At 40.6% G+C, this 14,452-nt stretch overlaps 1 protein-coding gene across 2 annotated transcripts in view; it reads left to right on the top strand.

Moving 5' to 3' along the window:
• Positions 1 to 7,206: 7,206 nt before the first annotated feature.
• Man1a1 (mannosidase alpha class 1A member 1) overlaps positions 7,207 to 14,452 on the top strand; it is a 165,574-nt gene continuing 158,328 nt past the window's right edge. The window contains exons 1-2 of one of the 2 annotated variants that reach the window (XM_048353993.1): positions 7,207 to 7,319; positions 8,611 to 9,471. In XM_048353993.1, the coding sequence (XP_048209950.1) occupies positions 7,293 to 7,319; positions 8,611 to 9,471 (888 nt within the window). In that variant the 5' untranslated portion in view covers positions 7,207 to 7,292. Of the gene's footprint in view, positions 7,320 to 8,085; positions 8,324 to 8,610; positions 9,472 to 14,452 lie in introns of those variants that run through there. The other variant, XM_048353994.1, reaches the window with a different exon arrangement.

The following is a 14,452-nucleotide window of genomic DNA, read 5'->3' as shown; positions in this document are numbered from 1 at the left end:
TTTTCACTGAGTGAATAAGAATAAATAATAATGTTGCATTTGTTTTGTAGCCTAATAGTTTCCACAGTATCCAGTTTCTCTTTAACCAGGCTTGAAAAGGGCTGCAAAGAACTTTTGATCTTTACAGTTCAGATTTCCAAGTCCCTTCTTTGGTGCAGGTATAAAAGGAGTGTGGCATTTGTGAATTGACAAAGGACTCTGCTTTTATATAAAGAGTGGGCAACTAGCATCTACTATAAGATTACTGGAAGTCAGTGCCTAGAAGTAAATCTTTTTTTTTGGGGGGGGGGGGGAAATCAAAACAGTCCTGGTGAAAGGAGAAGTTAGCAAATTTGTTTTGTGATATGGGAAGAATTAATGACCCAGTGTCATATAATTGTGTATATTCCATGTAGAGGACATGACAAAAATATAAAATAAGCAATTATTTTTTTATTAAAAAGGGGGGGTATGGGAGGGGAAAATGGGAGGGAAGGGGGTGACACTGTCCAAAAAGAAATATACTCATTACCTGACTTACATAATTGTAACCCTTCTGTACCTTACCTTTACAATAACAATTTAAAATTTTTAGAGCTGGCAGTACAAGTCCTCTAAAGACCAATTACTGTTGTACATACCACAGCTGAATATTTAGTTGTTTTACATTTACATGTTTGAAGCATTGTGTGTGTTAGGTTAAGTAATGCTCTGTGACTGTTGACATGAATCAAGAAAAACTAGGTTTCTTATTTTTTCTTTAATGTTTCGTTACCTCAATTTTAATGAAAACATTTTCTAAAATGTTTCTCTGTACTAAGAAAAAATAATTTGCCATTTTTAAAATGATTTGGCACCAGGGTAAAGCTTAAAAAAAAAGGTGAACATAAGAAATAGAAGAACCCCTTCTATTTCCCATTGGTTACAACTTGTTTTCAAAATGAGAGCATTTAGAATTTTAGCGAAAGCATTACACATCCCCATCTGCTTTCAAGGTCAGGCAAGAAAGAGAACTCTTATTCACTACAAATAGGGTTTTTTTCTTCCTTTTTTTAAGATGAAGGAGGGAGAGAGGAAATCCAGAAACAATGTTTATTTGAGCATATTGAAAAGATAGCAAAACATTGCTACTTTAAAGGACATATACAAACTTACAAAAACTCCTGTTTTCTTTTTTGCTGGTCTATATATTTAAATCTTCTATGGTATTTTAGCTTCCATTTATGATCCCAGTATAAAGGAATAAAACAGCAAACAGTAAAAATTTAGAAGAAATACGAGATTAATGTGAGAAATGAACACTATATAAAAACAGGAAAAAAATTAAATTTCTCAGGAAGCCCTAGCATTATAATTTACTGAAGGCTTGTAAGATGAATGTTTTTAGTTTGATAGGATTAACTGAGCATGGAAGTCAGATATATGATTGGCTATAAATCTGATAATATAACCTGTTAAATAATTCATGGTTCTTTTTGAAAAACAGTTATCAATTCTTTGAAATATTCTAAAATGTTAAAGAACCGAAAAATAGATACATACCAATTTTATCCATTTGGCCTACTATTAATGTGTTGGAATTCTTATGTTAGATTCTACAAGGAATAATAAAGATTGACTAATGGTAAATACTGTTTACCTTAGTAACTATTAATTCTCATGTCTTACTGCTGCAGACCATCAATTATACCTTGGGTATGTTTTTTTTTTTTTAATTTTCTTCCCTTCCCTTCCTATCCCTCTTCCTTCCTTCCTTTTTCCTCTTTCTTCCTTTCTATAAATATATTGCACAAAGACTCATTGTGATGTCACCATACAAGCATATAATATAATGTATTGGATGAAATTAATGTCTTTTGCCACTCTATTTTGTCACAATTTTAATTGGCTTCATTTTCCTATTTTCATACATGCTATATTGATCACATTTGCATCTCCTCTACCCTCTTCTCCTGCCCTTCCCCCATTTTTTCCTCCTCTTTCTTATTTTCTTCCATTTTCACAACTTTTTCAGTTAAGAGTAGTCACCAGCATTTTACAGAAGAAATTAAGGTTCAGTGCTTACTCCATGGATATTATAGCTAGTTTTAAAAATAGGTCTTCTGTGTTTTTTAACCTAGTTCTCTTCCCCTGCATCATTTTTGTCTCAGTTTAAAAGCTGTTGCCAGAAATAAGTTCAGTTCTACTGGAAACATTATGGTTACTATAGTGCAGGGAGGTAGAATTACTTAAGAGTAATTTTCCACATTGAAAATATGGATAGTATTACTTGTCTGTGTTTTCCTTAATAGGAACAAGCGTGCAGCATGTAAGTGATTCATAACTCTAAAATATTCCCTTGGTTTGATTATTCCAAAAAGAGAATGTATTTCTTAAGCTGAAAAGTGGTGGCATTTTCTTCTGTTTTAAAAAGTTTTCGGTTTTATAACTTTTTGTTACTTTTTCTAGTTTTTACATGGAATAATGCTATTTAATATGATGTCAACTTAATTTTATTATTTTTATATTTCTTTTCATCTAAGATATTCTATGGTATGGGAGAAAGGTTCTTAAAAATCAGTTCTAAAAGCAAATGTTTTGTAATACTTTTATTTACATACAGTACAAACACCATAAAACCACCAAAAGTATACAAGTTATTTTTAAAGTATGTTCAGAGTGACAGCTACCACTGTCCCCTACCTACCACACAAAAGAAAACATATTCCCTGTAGCAGTGACCCTCCACCTTTCCATCACCTCATCCAAAGACTCTCTATAGAAGTACTGATTCTAGACATTACATACCAATACATTCACACCCTCTTATGGTCTTCTGTGACTGGCATCTTTAATTTAGCGTAACACTTTCAAGACATATCACTGTCACAGGATATGTTAGTAATGCACTTTTCTTTCTTGCTGAATATTTTTTATAGATATGCATACATATATACATAGCTTATTTATTCATTCATCAGTTGGTAGATATTTGTGTTGTACAACTTGGCTATTATGAATAATGATGTTGTGAACTTCCCGGGACTGATTTTATTTATTCATTAATATATATTTTTTCTCCCCATCCGCCTTTTTAAGATATATCTCTGCAAGTAGAATTTTTAGATCATATGGTAACTCAGATTTATCCTTTGAGGAACTGCTAGGCTGCTTTCCAGTTGAAATAGTACATACATTCATATAATAAAATTCAAACATTTTATATGGGCCACAGTAGTGGTTATTTGAATTTTCCATACAGCTTTTTGATCTCAGCACTTGATTTCTTGAGTCTCCAAGTAGTGATCCTTAATGTCATTTTCCCTCTGATATTTTGCTATTCACATTATCTCATAGCTTTAAGAACAAACAGGTTGATTAATTGGTAAACTGTTTGGTTGGCATAGAGGGAAGACCCACTGGAGGACCTTTCCCTTACTAAATCTGAAGTGTTCCCACCTACCAATCCCTGTCCTATAGTAGAGAGTATTAAGATGATTGAAGTTGAAAAGTGAAAACTATCATACAATCCATCTTTGTTTTCTCTCTGCAACATTTTATGGGTCTTTTAAGAATCCTACAGAGACTGTTCTTTCACTACTCCCCAAACTAATTACCTTTAGCAGGACTTAAATTGCTTGAGTGCTTATTGTGGTCAGATACACAAGGTATATCATTTAACTTAAGAACCACAACAATGCTGCAGATGAAGAATGAGAATCAGAGAAGATGAGTGATTTTATCAACCATGACCACACAGCCAAGGACATGGATGTCCAAGATAACACACGTCTCATTCAAACTTGCTCAGATGCCTTGGGACACCACTTTCTGGGCTTACGTGCTACCATCCCTTAATCATAATTTTAAAAAAGAAAAAAAAAAGCAGTCAGCAATAACAAAAGACCATAAGCATACCAGTAGTAATGTTCTTCAAACAAAAGAAAAGGCTACATGGTAAAGGAAAACTGTAGCATTGTGACCATGAAACTTGATTACAGAAACTTTCTGAAACTGTCACCACACCTCTTCCAAATAAACCTTTGTCTTCAACTCCAACATCCAAGATAAACAAAACACTTTCTAATCATATGTGATTTTGATTATTACTGGCATTGCAACAGTGTTTTCCCAACATTTGAGAGGAGGGAGCCAAAGCAACCAGTTATAACCTTGTTTTTATGAACAGAAAGTTTGGAAAAGCCAACTCACAAATACTTATAGGATACAATGTTGTTAAATTGGAGACTGCTGATAATTTGTAAAATGTATTGTCAGTACAAAACTCTATCTTCCCATAGGTTCTTGGTAGAGACAAAGGGAACAGGAGTAATCAGATTCACTCTGTTCCTTTTTATCCCCAAATGTGACTGGAGTTTTAGGGAAATAATCTGCTGTTCCTCAAGCATTTCCAAAGTAAACTGAAGAGAGGTAAAAACAAGGAGAGCCATTGACAGGACTGTAGACTCCAATTTGAGTACGAACATCTCTGGGAGTTCCTTTAAAAACTTATGTTGAAATTAAAGCAAAAATCTAGTCTTATCTAGAATGTGAAGGTAACTAAAAATTCTAGCCACCATAGTGGCTTACTCCTGGTAATTCTAGCTACTCAGGAGGTTGAGATCTAAGGATCACGGGTTGAAGACAGGCTGGGCAGGAAAGTTCCTGATACTCTTATCTCCACTTAACAAGCAAAAGCTAGAAATGGAGCTGTTACTCAAGTGGTAGAATGCTAGCCTTGATCACCAAAGCTTAGCCCCAGCCCCCAGGCGCTGAGTTCAAGCCTTACTACTGGAACAAAAAGGAAAAAAGAAAATCTATAGGAAGCTGTTTATCAGACATCTAACTTTTTAGAAAATTTCAATGATGATTATATAATTTAATAGAATTACTTGTTTTAAACAATAAACAAAAATCTTTAAAGTCTTCAAAGCAGAGTACCTTTAGAAACTGCCTAAGAAACATTTCTGTGCTCTAATTTTTGACAACTTACCATTTTTATAGAATTAACTCACTAGTTTTATTGAAATTTTGCCAGTTTTCCCTTTGTAACCCTGATCATAATTATTATCATATCATTTAAAAATGTATATGTAAAGGTTAAATGTATCCCTTGTTAAATATGTACAAAAAAGTGATATCCAAGCAACCAAATAAGTTGAAGATTTCATTTCACTTTTGGAAGGTAACTATGACTACAACCATATTTTAAGTGATTTCATTCTAAAGATTTTGTGAAGACAAAAATATCTATAAATTAGGAGAAATAAGTTTTGAAAGAAGGTGATTGTGGTAACATTCACAAATAACTTGCACAAGGTACTAGTGAACAATATTTCAGAAGCACTTTCTGGCTGAGTTAAGGGAGACAGAAAGAGAGAGAGAGAGCGCTAATATTACCAAGTTCAACTCTACATTACAATGTTAATATGAAAAAGTAGTGATCATCACAATTATTGTATTCACAAATATTTCTTCTGGTAGATAAGTCCAGGAGTCTGGATTCAAAAGAAAGAATCAAGATTTTATAATTTATAAAAACCAAAACCAAGTGTCTTTATTTTATCTTAGGGCAAAATGTTTTTTCCAACAATTATACAAAATGTTCTGTGGCACTGAATGGAAGTGTGCAATACAAACCCACAGTTTCACTAGCTGCCTGGTCTCACCTCCCCTCCTCATCCATATTGGGCTTTGTGGGCTTATTATAAAGAGATTTGCATGGTGAAGAGGGTTTGATAGGCATGTCTCTTAAAATTCTCCATGATTTTAAATTTCTCTAGCCAAATATGGGCATTCTCATAGTTTCCATCCAACCTCACATAGACTGGCATCCTTGAGTATGTATCTACAGTCCCCACCCAAGCTAATTTCTTGTTGAATAAATTGTTAAAACCAGGCATCACTCACAATAAACTTGTTTTATGACAAAAAAAGAGGTCATAAGAAAGTAATATTAAAATTAGCTTGATAAAGGTGAACCAAAAAAAAAAAATACCATCTTTCTAAAAGATTTCAAAATAATACAGTAAATCAAATTTTAAAAGATTTTAGGAAAAGTCATCCTTAAATCTATGTGCTAAATTTTGAATATTTCCACTACAGGCAATAGCTTAAATTCGGAAACAGGTTTGGCATCAGACTTAAAGAATTTAGCCATAGAATTAGGTTATAACCTACCTTCATTGCCAATTTAACATGTACTTTAAGTGGGCTATTTTTACTTTGCCAAATTCATAGTAACTTTAGAAGTTTATGACATATTTCTGTGTGTATAATAATCCCATCCCTAAAATATACTTTTAATTAAAAAGACTTCACAATCATTTTAGAATGATTTAAAAAAAATCATATAGTAATTGGCTTGGCTTCCTGGGTAATTAGCCCCAACTTCTATGTATGTGATAGAGTGATTCAATTTTAAGGGTGCTGTTGGAAAAAAGAAATATTTCACAGCCTATCTACACGTTATATATGTAATTTGAAACAGAATTTACCTTTCCATTATTAAAAAAAATCATTACTGCTTTCTTTTCATTCCTAGATTTATTACCCTGCTTGGATATACTGCACTCTTCTGGACATAGAATTTCATAGCAGGTATCAAAATAACCAGAAAACACAGCCATATCCGACCATAATTCCTTATTAACAAGAACTTTCGAGTCTTAGAGAGGCTCATTTTACACAAAACCCATACACTACACATAATGACGGCTGAATTCTCAAATGCAAACTGCAATAGGATTTTCTGACTCAGTATTCTATTTTCTCACACGACCTAACACCTGGAAATAACTGTACAGTGATCACCTTCCTAGAAGGTCCCAGCTGTTCCCTTTGATCCAGAGCAAGGAGCAGAAGTAGAAGTGAAAGCACGTTTCCAGAGCAGAGTGAAGTGACAGGAACACAAAAGGCTGCCACCACACAGCTTCCCCTAATGGGAAGTCAACTTTTCGCTCTCCGAGAGTCCTGTCGTTGGAGCAACAGGGCAATTGTAACAGGCATATTTTGGAAAATAATGTCGTCGTCCCCCCTCACCCTCGCTCCTAAGGTAAGTGAGGGGAGGGATACCAATCAGGTCTACAAGCCGTTCTCTGTGATCAGCAGCAGGGGCCAGGGCATTCCACGCGATGTCATGAGAGGTGGAGCCAGTCTCCATGGCATTCTTTGAGCTATCAAATACTGTTTGTCTTGAACAACAATCTCCATTGGATCAAGTCGTGTACTTGGCTGGAAGTAGTCGGCTCCAGTGTTCAATTTACTGCTTGAAGCTCGGTCAGCATTAAAAAAAAACAACAACAAAAAAACCCACCACCAACTATCTTCTTTGAATGGAAAATTTCACCGACTACGATGAGGTAAATAAATTTCAAAAGTGTGTTTGGGGAAGGGGCAGGGAGATACCACAACTTTTTTTTTTTTTTTCTGAAGGGGGCAAAGGGGTGTATCTGTAGAGTCCCTAAGCCCTCATAAAATTAAGCCTTTGAGGATGTACCGGGGTGTTAAACCTGAGAGCCCCAAAGATCTCGAGAGCACTGGGGACTCCAAACCCGGGGACTTGGGTTTGTTACTGAGCACCAGGGAAATCCTGGTTGGGTTAAGGAAGAAAATAAATAAATAAATAAAAGTAACCGAAGAAAACGTGCGCTTTAGAAGGACACGGTGTCCTGCGGTCTCTGCCTTTACCCGACCACTTCGAGGAGGCTCCGACCGCAGGGCACGGGTCCAAACAAGAGAGCAGGAGGCCCCGTGTCAGCTCACTCGGGGATCCACCTCCCCGGGAACCCCGACTCGAGGTCGGCCCGGGGTAAATTCCCGACCCCCGTCCGCTTCCCCTCTGCCCCGGGTCTCCACGAGGGTATGACAGCCCTACTCACCGCGGCTCCCGCCAGTGCCGCGCCGCGCCGAGCCGCGCGCTCGGGGACCCGCGACCTCCCCGCCCCCGGCGGCCGGGCCCCCGCGAGGCTGCGCTTCCCGTAAACTCCCCGCCCCGCGCGGCCCCCTCCCCGCCTCGGCTCCACCCCCGCGGGACCCTGGGCGGCGTGAGATTGGCCCGGCCGTGCTGTCACTCTCCGGCCGCGTCACCGCCCCCGTTTCCGACCGCCCTGAGACCGGCAGTGCTATTAGAGCTCGCGGGGCCGCGGAGGAGGGCATCGTGCCGCCCGGCTCGCCGCTTCCTACTCGCCCGCGGGTCGGCGCGCTCGCCCACCTGAGCCGCGGCTGGGGGGCTACCGGGCCCCGCGCTCAGCCGCCACCTGGAAAGGAAAGAGGCAGCGAGGGGGTCTCGGCTCCGAGATGGGGAGTGGGCGAAGTTGATAAGCCCCCCGCCCTCCCACCCGCGCTGCGCTTTTTCTGCCCCGAGGTGCGCTGCCCTTCCCGGGGTGTCCGCGCGCGGTCCTGCCCCAAGCGTGCGCGGGACAGCCCGCCCCTCGCTGGGACTCGAAAACTTCACCCCAAGTTCAACGTGGGCTCGGAGGGCGGTACCGGGAGCCGGACTCTCGTACTCAGGGTGCCAGGGGAGGGGGGACGGGAGGTGGGGGGCGGGCAGTCCCGGGGCTCTCCAGGTCATCGGAGGGCGGGGACCCGCTGGAAACTTTATCATCCCCCTTGTAATTACAACGCGTTACTGTTTATTTTTCTCTCCCGCAGGGGCCGCAGCCTGCTGTGTGTCGCGCGTGCTGGTTGGCCAAAAGAGCCACATCAGGGAGAAGGTCCGGCGGAGAGCTGTTTACCCCGGGGAGACCCGCAGCCCAGCCGAGCGGTTTGGGCGGCCTGGATGCGCAGGACCCGGCCCCGCAGCCGCTGACGGCCGGCGGCAGCGAAGTTTGGCTGCTGAGCGGCTCGGCGCCGGGCCACTGGACAGCCGGCCACCCCACGGCCGAGGCGGCGGGAGCGATGCCCGTCGGGGGCCTGTTGCCGCTCTTCAGCAGCCCCGGGGGCGGCGGCCTGAGTGGGGGGCTCGGGGGAGGCGGCGGCGGTGGCAGGAAAGGGTCGGGCCCCGCCGCCTTCCGCCTGACAGAGAAGTTCGTGTTGCTGCTGGTGTTCAGCGCCTTCATCACGCTCTGCTTCGGGGCGATCTTCTTCCTGCCCGACTCCTCCAAGCTGCTCAGCGGGGTCCTGTTCCACTCCAGCCCCGCCTTGCCGCCCGCCGCCGACCGCAAGCCCGGGCCTGGGGCGCGCGCGGAGGACGCCGAGGAGGGGCGAATCTGGCACCGCGAGGAGGGCGCGCCCGGGGACCCCGTGGGCGCCCTCCAGGACAACTTGGCCAGGATCCGCGAAAACCACGAGCGGGCTCTCAGGGAAGCCAAGGAGACCCTACAGAAGCTGCCCGAGGAGATCCAAAGAGACATCCTGCTGGAGAAGGAGAAGGTGGCCCAGGACCAGGACCAGCAGCGTGAACGGGAGCAGTTCGGGGGATTGCCCAAGGTGGACTTCCAGCCCCCCATCGGGGTGGAGAACAGGGAACCCGCCGACGCCGCCATCTGTGAGAAGAGGGCAAAGATCAAAGAGGTGAGTGCGTCCTGCCTGGCTTCCCACCCAGTTGGTGCTGGTTTTCAGGGAGAAGAGTCAAACCTGTGAAACTCTCTTAAGACTGCAACCTTACAGTGCAGAAAAGATGGAGGTTTTCCTCTTTCCACCAGGTGCTGTCAGTCTCTCCTTTTCCCTTGGTTTATATGAAAATCCGAGGGTGAAACCCATTGTTTTTAATTTCATAAGCTTAAAACCGTATGTGATAGATGTGAATACATGCACAGGTAATATGCTAGTCTTTTCCATTGGCTCCTGCACGGCTAATTGTTCCTAAGAGCAGCAACAATGAAGGGACTCAGCAACCTCTTTTACACCCTGCCCAAACACTGGGGGTGACTTAAAAATGAAACTACTGTGAACGCAAAGCATCAATCACGCATGATATAAAGGTTCTCTCAGCAAACCAGTGAACCCAACGTTCAGTCATGTGGCCCCATTCTGCCAGGTGTTATTCTGAGTGTACTTAAAAACTGTGAAGGTTAAACTTGAGAACTTCCCATCATAAGAAGGGTACTATGGTTTACTGCCTTTAAAAAACAAAAAAATTAATTTTTAAAAAAATCTCATATTTTTAGTACAGTCAGAAAGAGGGTATTTGTGTGAAGCAACAGGTTTGCCTCCACATCAGGGCAATAACAAAGTTAATCTAGGACAAACATGGATTTTGATAAGTCCTCTATAATTTCGTTCTGGTAATTTTCAGTAAAACTTGTAACATGTGATTAGTTCATGACCAGCTTAAAGCTGAAGGAGACCTTGAAAATCCTTTTAGGCTGTCATTTCAAAGATGAAAATTAAAGGGCCTTGAGCTTGACAAGTAGTTAGAAACCAGAATCAGGACTTGAACCTGGATTTCCTCTCAGTCACCTGCCACCAAGGTGGCTGTGGACATGCCTCCTTCCAGCACTGTGAAACTGTGCCAGCCTGGGTTTTACCGAGAATATAGAGCTGTAGGAATTCTACTAAAAGCATGTTGTTCCAAATCTGATTCCATTTTCTAAAATACATTATGAATAAAAATAATTTTTTGCTACTTTTAAAAGTAATTACACAGAACCTCTGAAATGTTTGCTTTGTTATCCGGTCAGTAAGCATGAAAGGAAGCATCCAGATCAGATTTTCAGAGAGTAAACAGAACTCTGAGGTGACCCAGAGGTACTTTGCTTAAGTGGCAGCAGTATGGATTGTCATGTGATTTGTAACTTTAACATATGGCCAGATGGGTTTGGTTATGCTGTAATTGAGCAAGTTCCAGTACATTTCGTTTTCTTCTGCGTAGCCTAGGGAGATGTCTTCATCCTCAGCTATATAGCTTCCTTTAATAGTCCTTCAACCTTTCTGCATCTTTGGGACCCTTCCTCAGGCAAAGAACTCTCCCAGACTTGGCAAGGGGGAGGGGCATGAGTTCCACTCTGTGAACAGAACTTCTTTCTCCATAGTAGTTTCCTTTCTCTACAAATTTTTGTCAGCACTATCAGACCTGGAGGGTGGAACCAAACTGTATGTCTTTCCAAACATCCTTTCATACTCAATTCAGACTCATTATCTAACTTAGAAATTAAGCATAAATGACCTTTACCTTTAAATTTGTTGAACAGAGTAATTCATGCATAGTATGCCTCTAAATTTGTATGGGCTGCAGGGTAGTGCAAACTGCACTTGTCTGAGAAAGAGATTTTAAACTCTGAAGATGCACAGATGTTATAAAACTTCTAGCAGTGACCATTAATGATTTAAAGCGCATTGAGAGCAGAAGCAGCTAGATGGTCGAAGTCCATTCAGGACATTAGCAGTGTACATGTCTGTCTCTATTAGATCCACCTTATCTGTGTCTCTAAATCAAAAGGATTTAATTTACCATGCAAAGGAAATTTATGTAGCCTCTGATATAAGTACATTGCCAACATCTTAGCTCTTACATGTTTTGCAACTTCTCGGTGTTGCAGAAAGTGGTGGAACTACACTTGTCTTTTAAAATTCAATGTTACTGTGAATACCCAAAAAGAGCCAGCATAATTAGCTTCAGTAGTCAGGCAGGGGCTTGTGGGAAGAAATGGATTATGATTTTTCTGTCAGTTCAAGCAGACTAGTTCTTTGTAAACCACAGAAAGTAACATACTTTTCCGACAGATGAGGCATTTGGTTTTAGAGAGGAAAGAGTGGTTTTCCATTGTGAATAAAACTTCAACTATAGCTTTACATACTTGTATTCAACTTCAGGTGCCACTATGGGTGCATTGCCGTGGACAATGATCTTAACCTTGATTTTGTTAGTTCTTGTGCCTGTATTTTCTAGTTCTCTTTATACTAAGGTTTTTATTTTTTTAATGTTATTGTAAAGGTGATATACAGAAGGGTTACAGTTACCTAAGTATGGTCATGAGTACATTTCTTTCCAAACAGTGTTATCCCTCCCTCTTTTTCTCCTGTTTCCCCCCTACACACATCCCCAAGTTTTAAAGTTCATTTCTAACATAGTGTCTAGTAAGTATCACAGTTGTATTGGTTCATCATTTGTCACACCATTTCTGGGGTTCCCCCTTCCCCAAATCAGATAGGCAGATAGGCTTATATACAAGACAAAGGGTACACAAATCAAAAACGGTGACAACAGGGAATAAACCAAAGGAACAAAAAAAAAGGAAGAGGAAGTAACTGCAAACAGTATACACCTACCAAAAAAACAACAACAAACACTCTGTTTCTATTTCTTAGAGATCGTTTTGATAAGCATTGGTTTATATGGCCATATGCACACAGCTATTGAACTATTGTGATCCTCTGCTAAGAATATCCTAGACATATTCTAGTTTTATAAATGAAGAAAACCATGCAGTCTATGTTTCTTTGGGTCTGGCTTGCTTTGCTTAATATAATTTCCTTTATCACACCTGAAAGCCCCAATATGTTTATAGTTAAAATTTACAATACATAAAGAGGACTTCTAGGTTGGGAGCTTGAGCTGTCATCTTAAGTTAAACTTTTCTTTTATGACTTTGGTTCAAAAACACTACTGTTTTTCATAATGCTAATATAACTGTTACTGTTATTGGTGCTATAATGCATTTGTAATAAATTTGTGTCTTAGGGGAGATAGTTTGTTAATTAAAATAGGCCATTGACTGAAGTCCTTCACAAAAGGTATTGTGATTTCCACTACCAATTTGATGGATGGTAAACCTTCAATATAAAATTTCCTTGCCCCTGCCATTGTGGAAATACTGTAAACACATTTACTTTGCAATTCCCCAGGAATTTATAAGACACACAAAGTACATGTTTATTTCCATAAATTTGATCTTAAAATTATACTAAAGCTGCCTATAGCTTAAAAAACAAAAACGGTTAAGATAATGAAGCACAGAAGTTAAAACAGCACCATAGAATTCCTAAAAAAAAGTCATTCATTTCCTCTGTACTCCACCCATCTTTAAAAAGTTAAGTAGTATTTTTAGTTGTTTTTGTTTTTTTAGTAGGTGGGGGTAACACACTGGGTCTGCCATGTACTTTAGTATTAGAGCCCTGACCCAATTTAGAAAATAATGTGTGTTTTTTTGTCCATTTCCTGGAATTATGGGGAATTCTGATTAGTCCAGACCGAAATCAAGTTGACCCTTCTCAAAGTGGAGTCCCTACTAACATGAGAAGAGGTGGCCATTGTGCAGGCTGTCTGCTTTGGGTCTGTCCTGTTGAGTCTTCCTTTCAGCTGTAGAATCACATATGCCTTCTGAGTTTCTCAAAAGAAGATTTTTGTTTTTAAAACAATGTTTCCCAGTCCTGGGGCTTGAACTCAAGGCCCGGGCGCTGTCCCTGAATGTTTGTGCTCAAACCTAGTGCTCTACCACTTGATCCCAGCCCCACAGCTGCATCTCCTGATTTCTGCTGCTTCTTTGGAGATAAGAGTCCTAGGAACTTTCCTGCCCATTCTGGCTTCCAACTGCAGTCCTCTGACATCAGCCTCCTGAGTTGCTAGGATTACAGATGTGAGCCACTGGTGCCCAGCTGCATTTTTATTTCAGACTTATTTGTATAATCATAGATTTAAGGAAAGATTCCATATTGATGGCTAATGGTTCAACTATTTTCATTAAGATTTATACCAGTTCTTATTAATGTTAACCATTCATTCTTCTGGTGAAGATCAGAGGTAGGGGGAGGGAGGGAATAATCCTCCTCCACAGACCAAAGGAAACCCATTTATTTTGAAGCTTAACTTCCCAGGTTACTGAGATGGGTTAGTTCTTTTGTGGAAAATAGCACTTACAAATAATACAAGCCACAATTTGAAGTTTTGACTTAAGAAACTAGAACTGCTTTGGGTTGTTTCCCTAGCTTTGCTGTGAAGCACTCCATGTTCACAGCCCGAATGGCAGACTTCATACTCAGGGCTCAGGGCTCTCCCTCACCTCAAAGCAAGGAGCATGTGAAGTGCTTGTAAAGGATTTTCTTCAACATGCTGTTAAGTACTTATAAAATCTTAATACTAATTTCATAAGTTATGATGGTGTGTTTGTTTATTGAAGTGAGCTTTAAGTATGTGTCTCAAGGTCAGAGAAGAGGAATATTGAGATCTGTGTGAAAGATGAAGACTTAAGGGAGCAGCAAAGAGTTGCACAGGACTGGGATAGAACCCCCCTATCCCAGTGGACAGCCTCTGGCCTTTGAATTTCTTTATACTCTACCAAATTATATAGACATATATATATATTTGTCAAAGATGAGTTTTATTTGGTTAGAAGAGCGACCACAGCCAGGTGCCTAGTGGCTTCTATGTGTACTCCTCACTGCTCAGAAGACTGAAATCTGAGGATCACTATTCAAAGCAAGCCCAGTCAGAAACATCCATAATACTCTTATCTCCAGTTAACCACCCCAAAAAAGCTGAAATGGAAAAGTGGCTCAAATTTAAGTGTCAGCATTGAGCAAAAAAGCTAAGGGACAACATCTAGACTTTGATTTT

This window comes from Perognathus longimembris, chromosome 9 (assembly GCF_023159225.1).
Source record: "Perognathus longimembris pacificus isolate PPM17 chromosome 9, ASM2315922v1, whole genome shotgun sequence".
Lineage (NCBI taxonomy): Eukaryota > Metazoa > Chordata > Mammalia > Rodentia > Heteromyidae > Perognathus > Perognathus longimembris.
The sequence above is the reverse complement of the archived record's forward strand: the minus strand, read 5'-3'. Positions and strand labels throughout refer to the sequence as shown.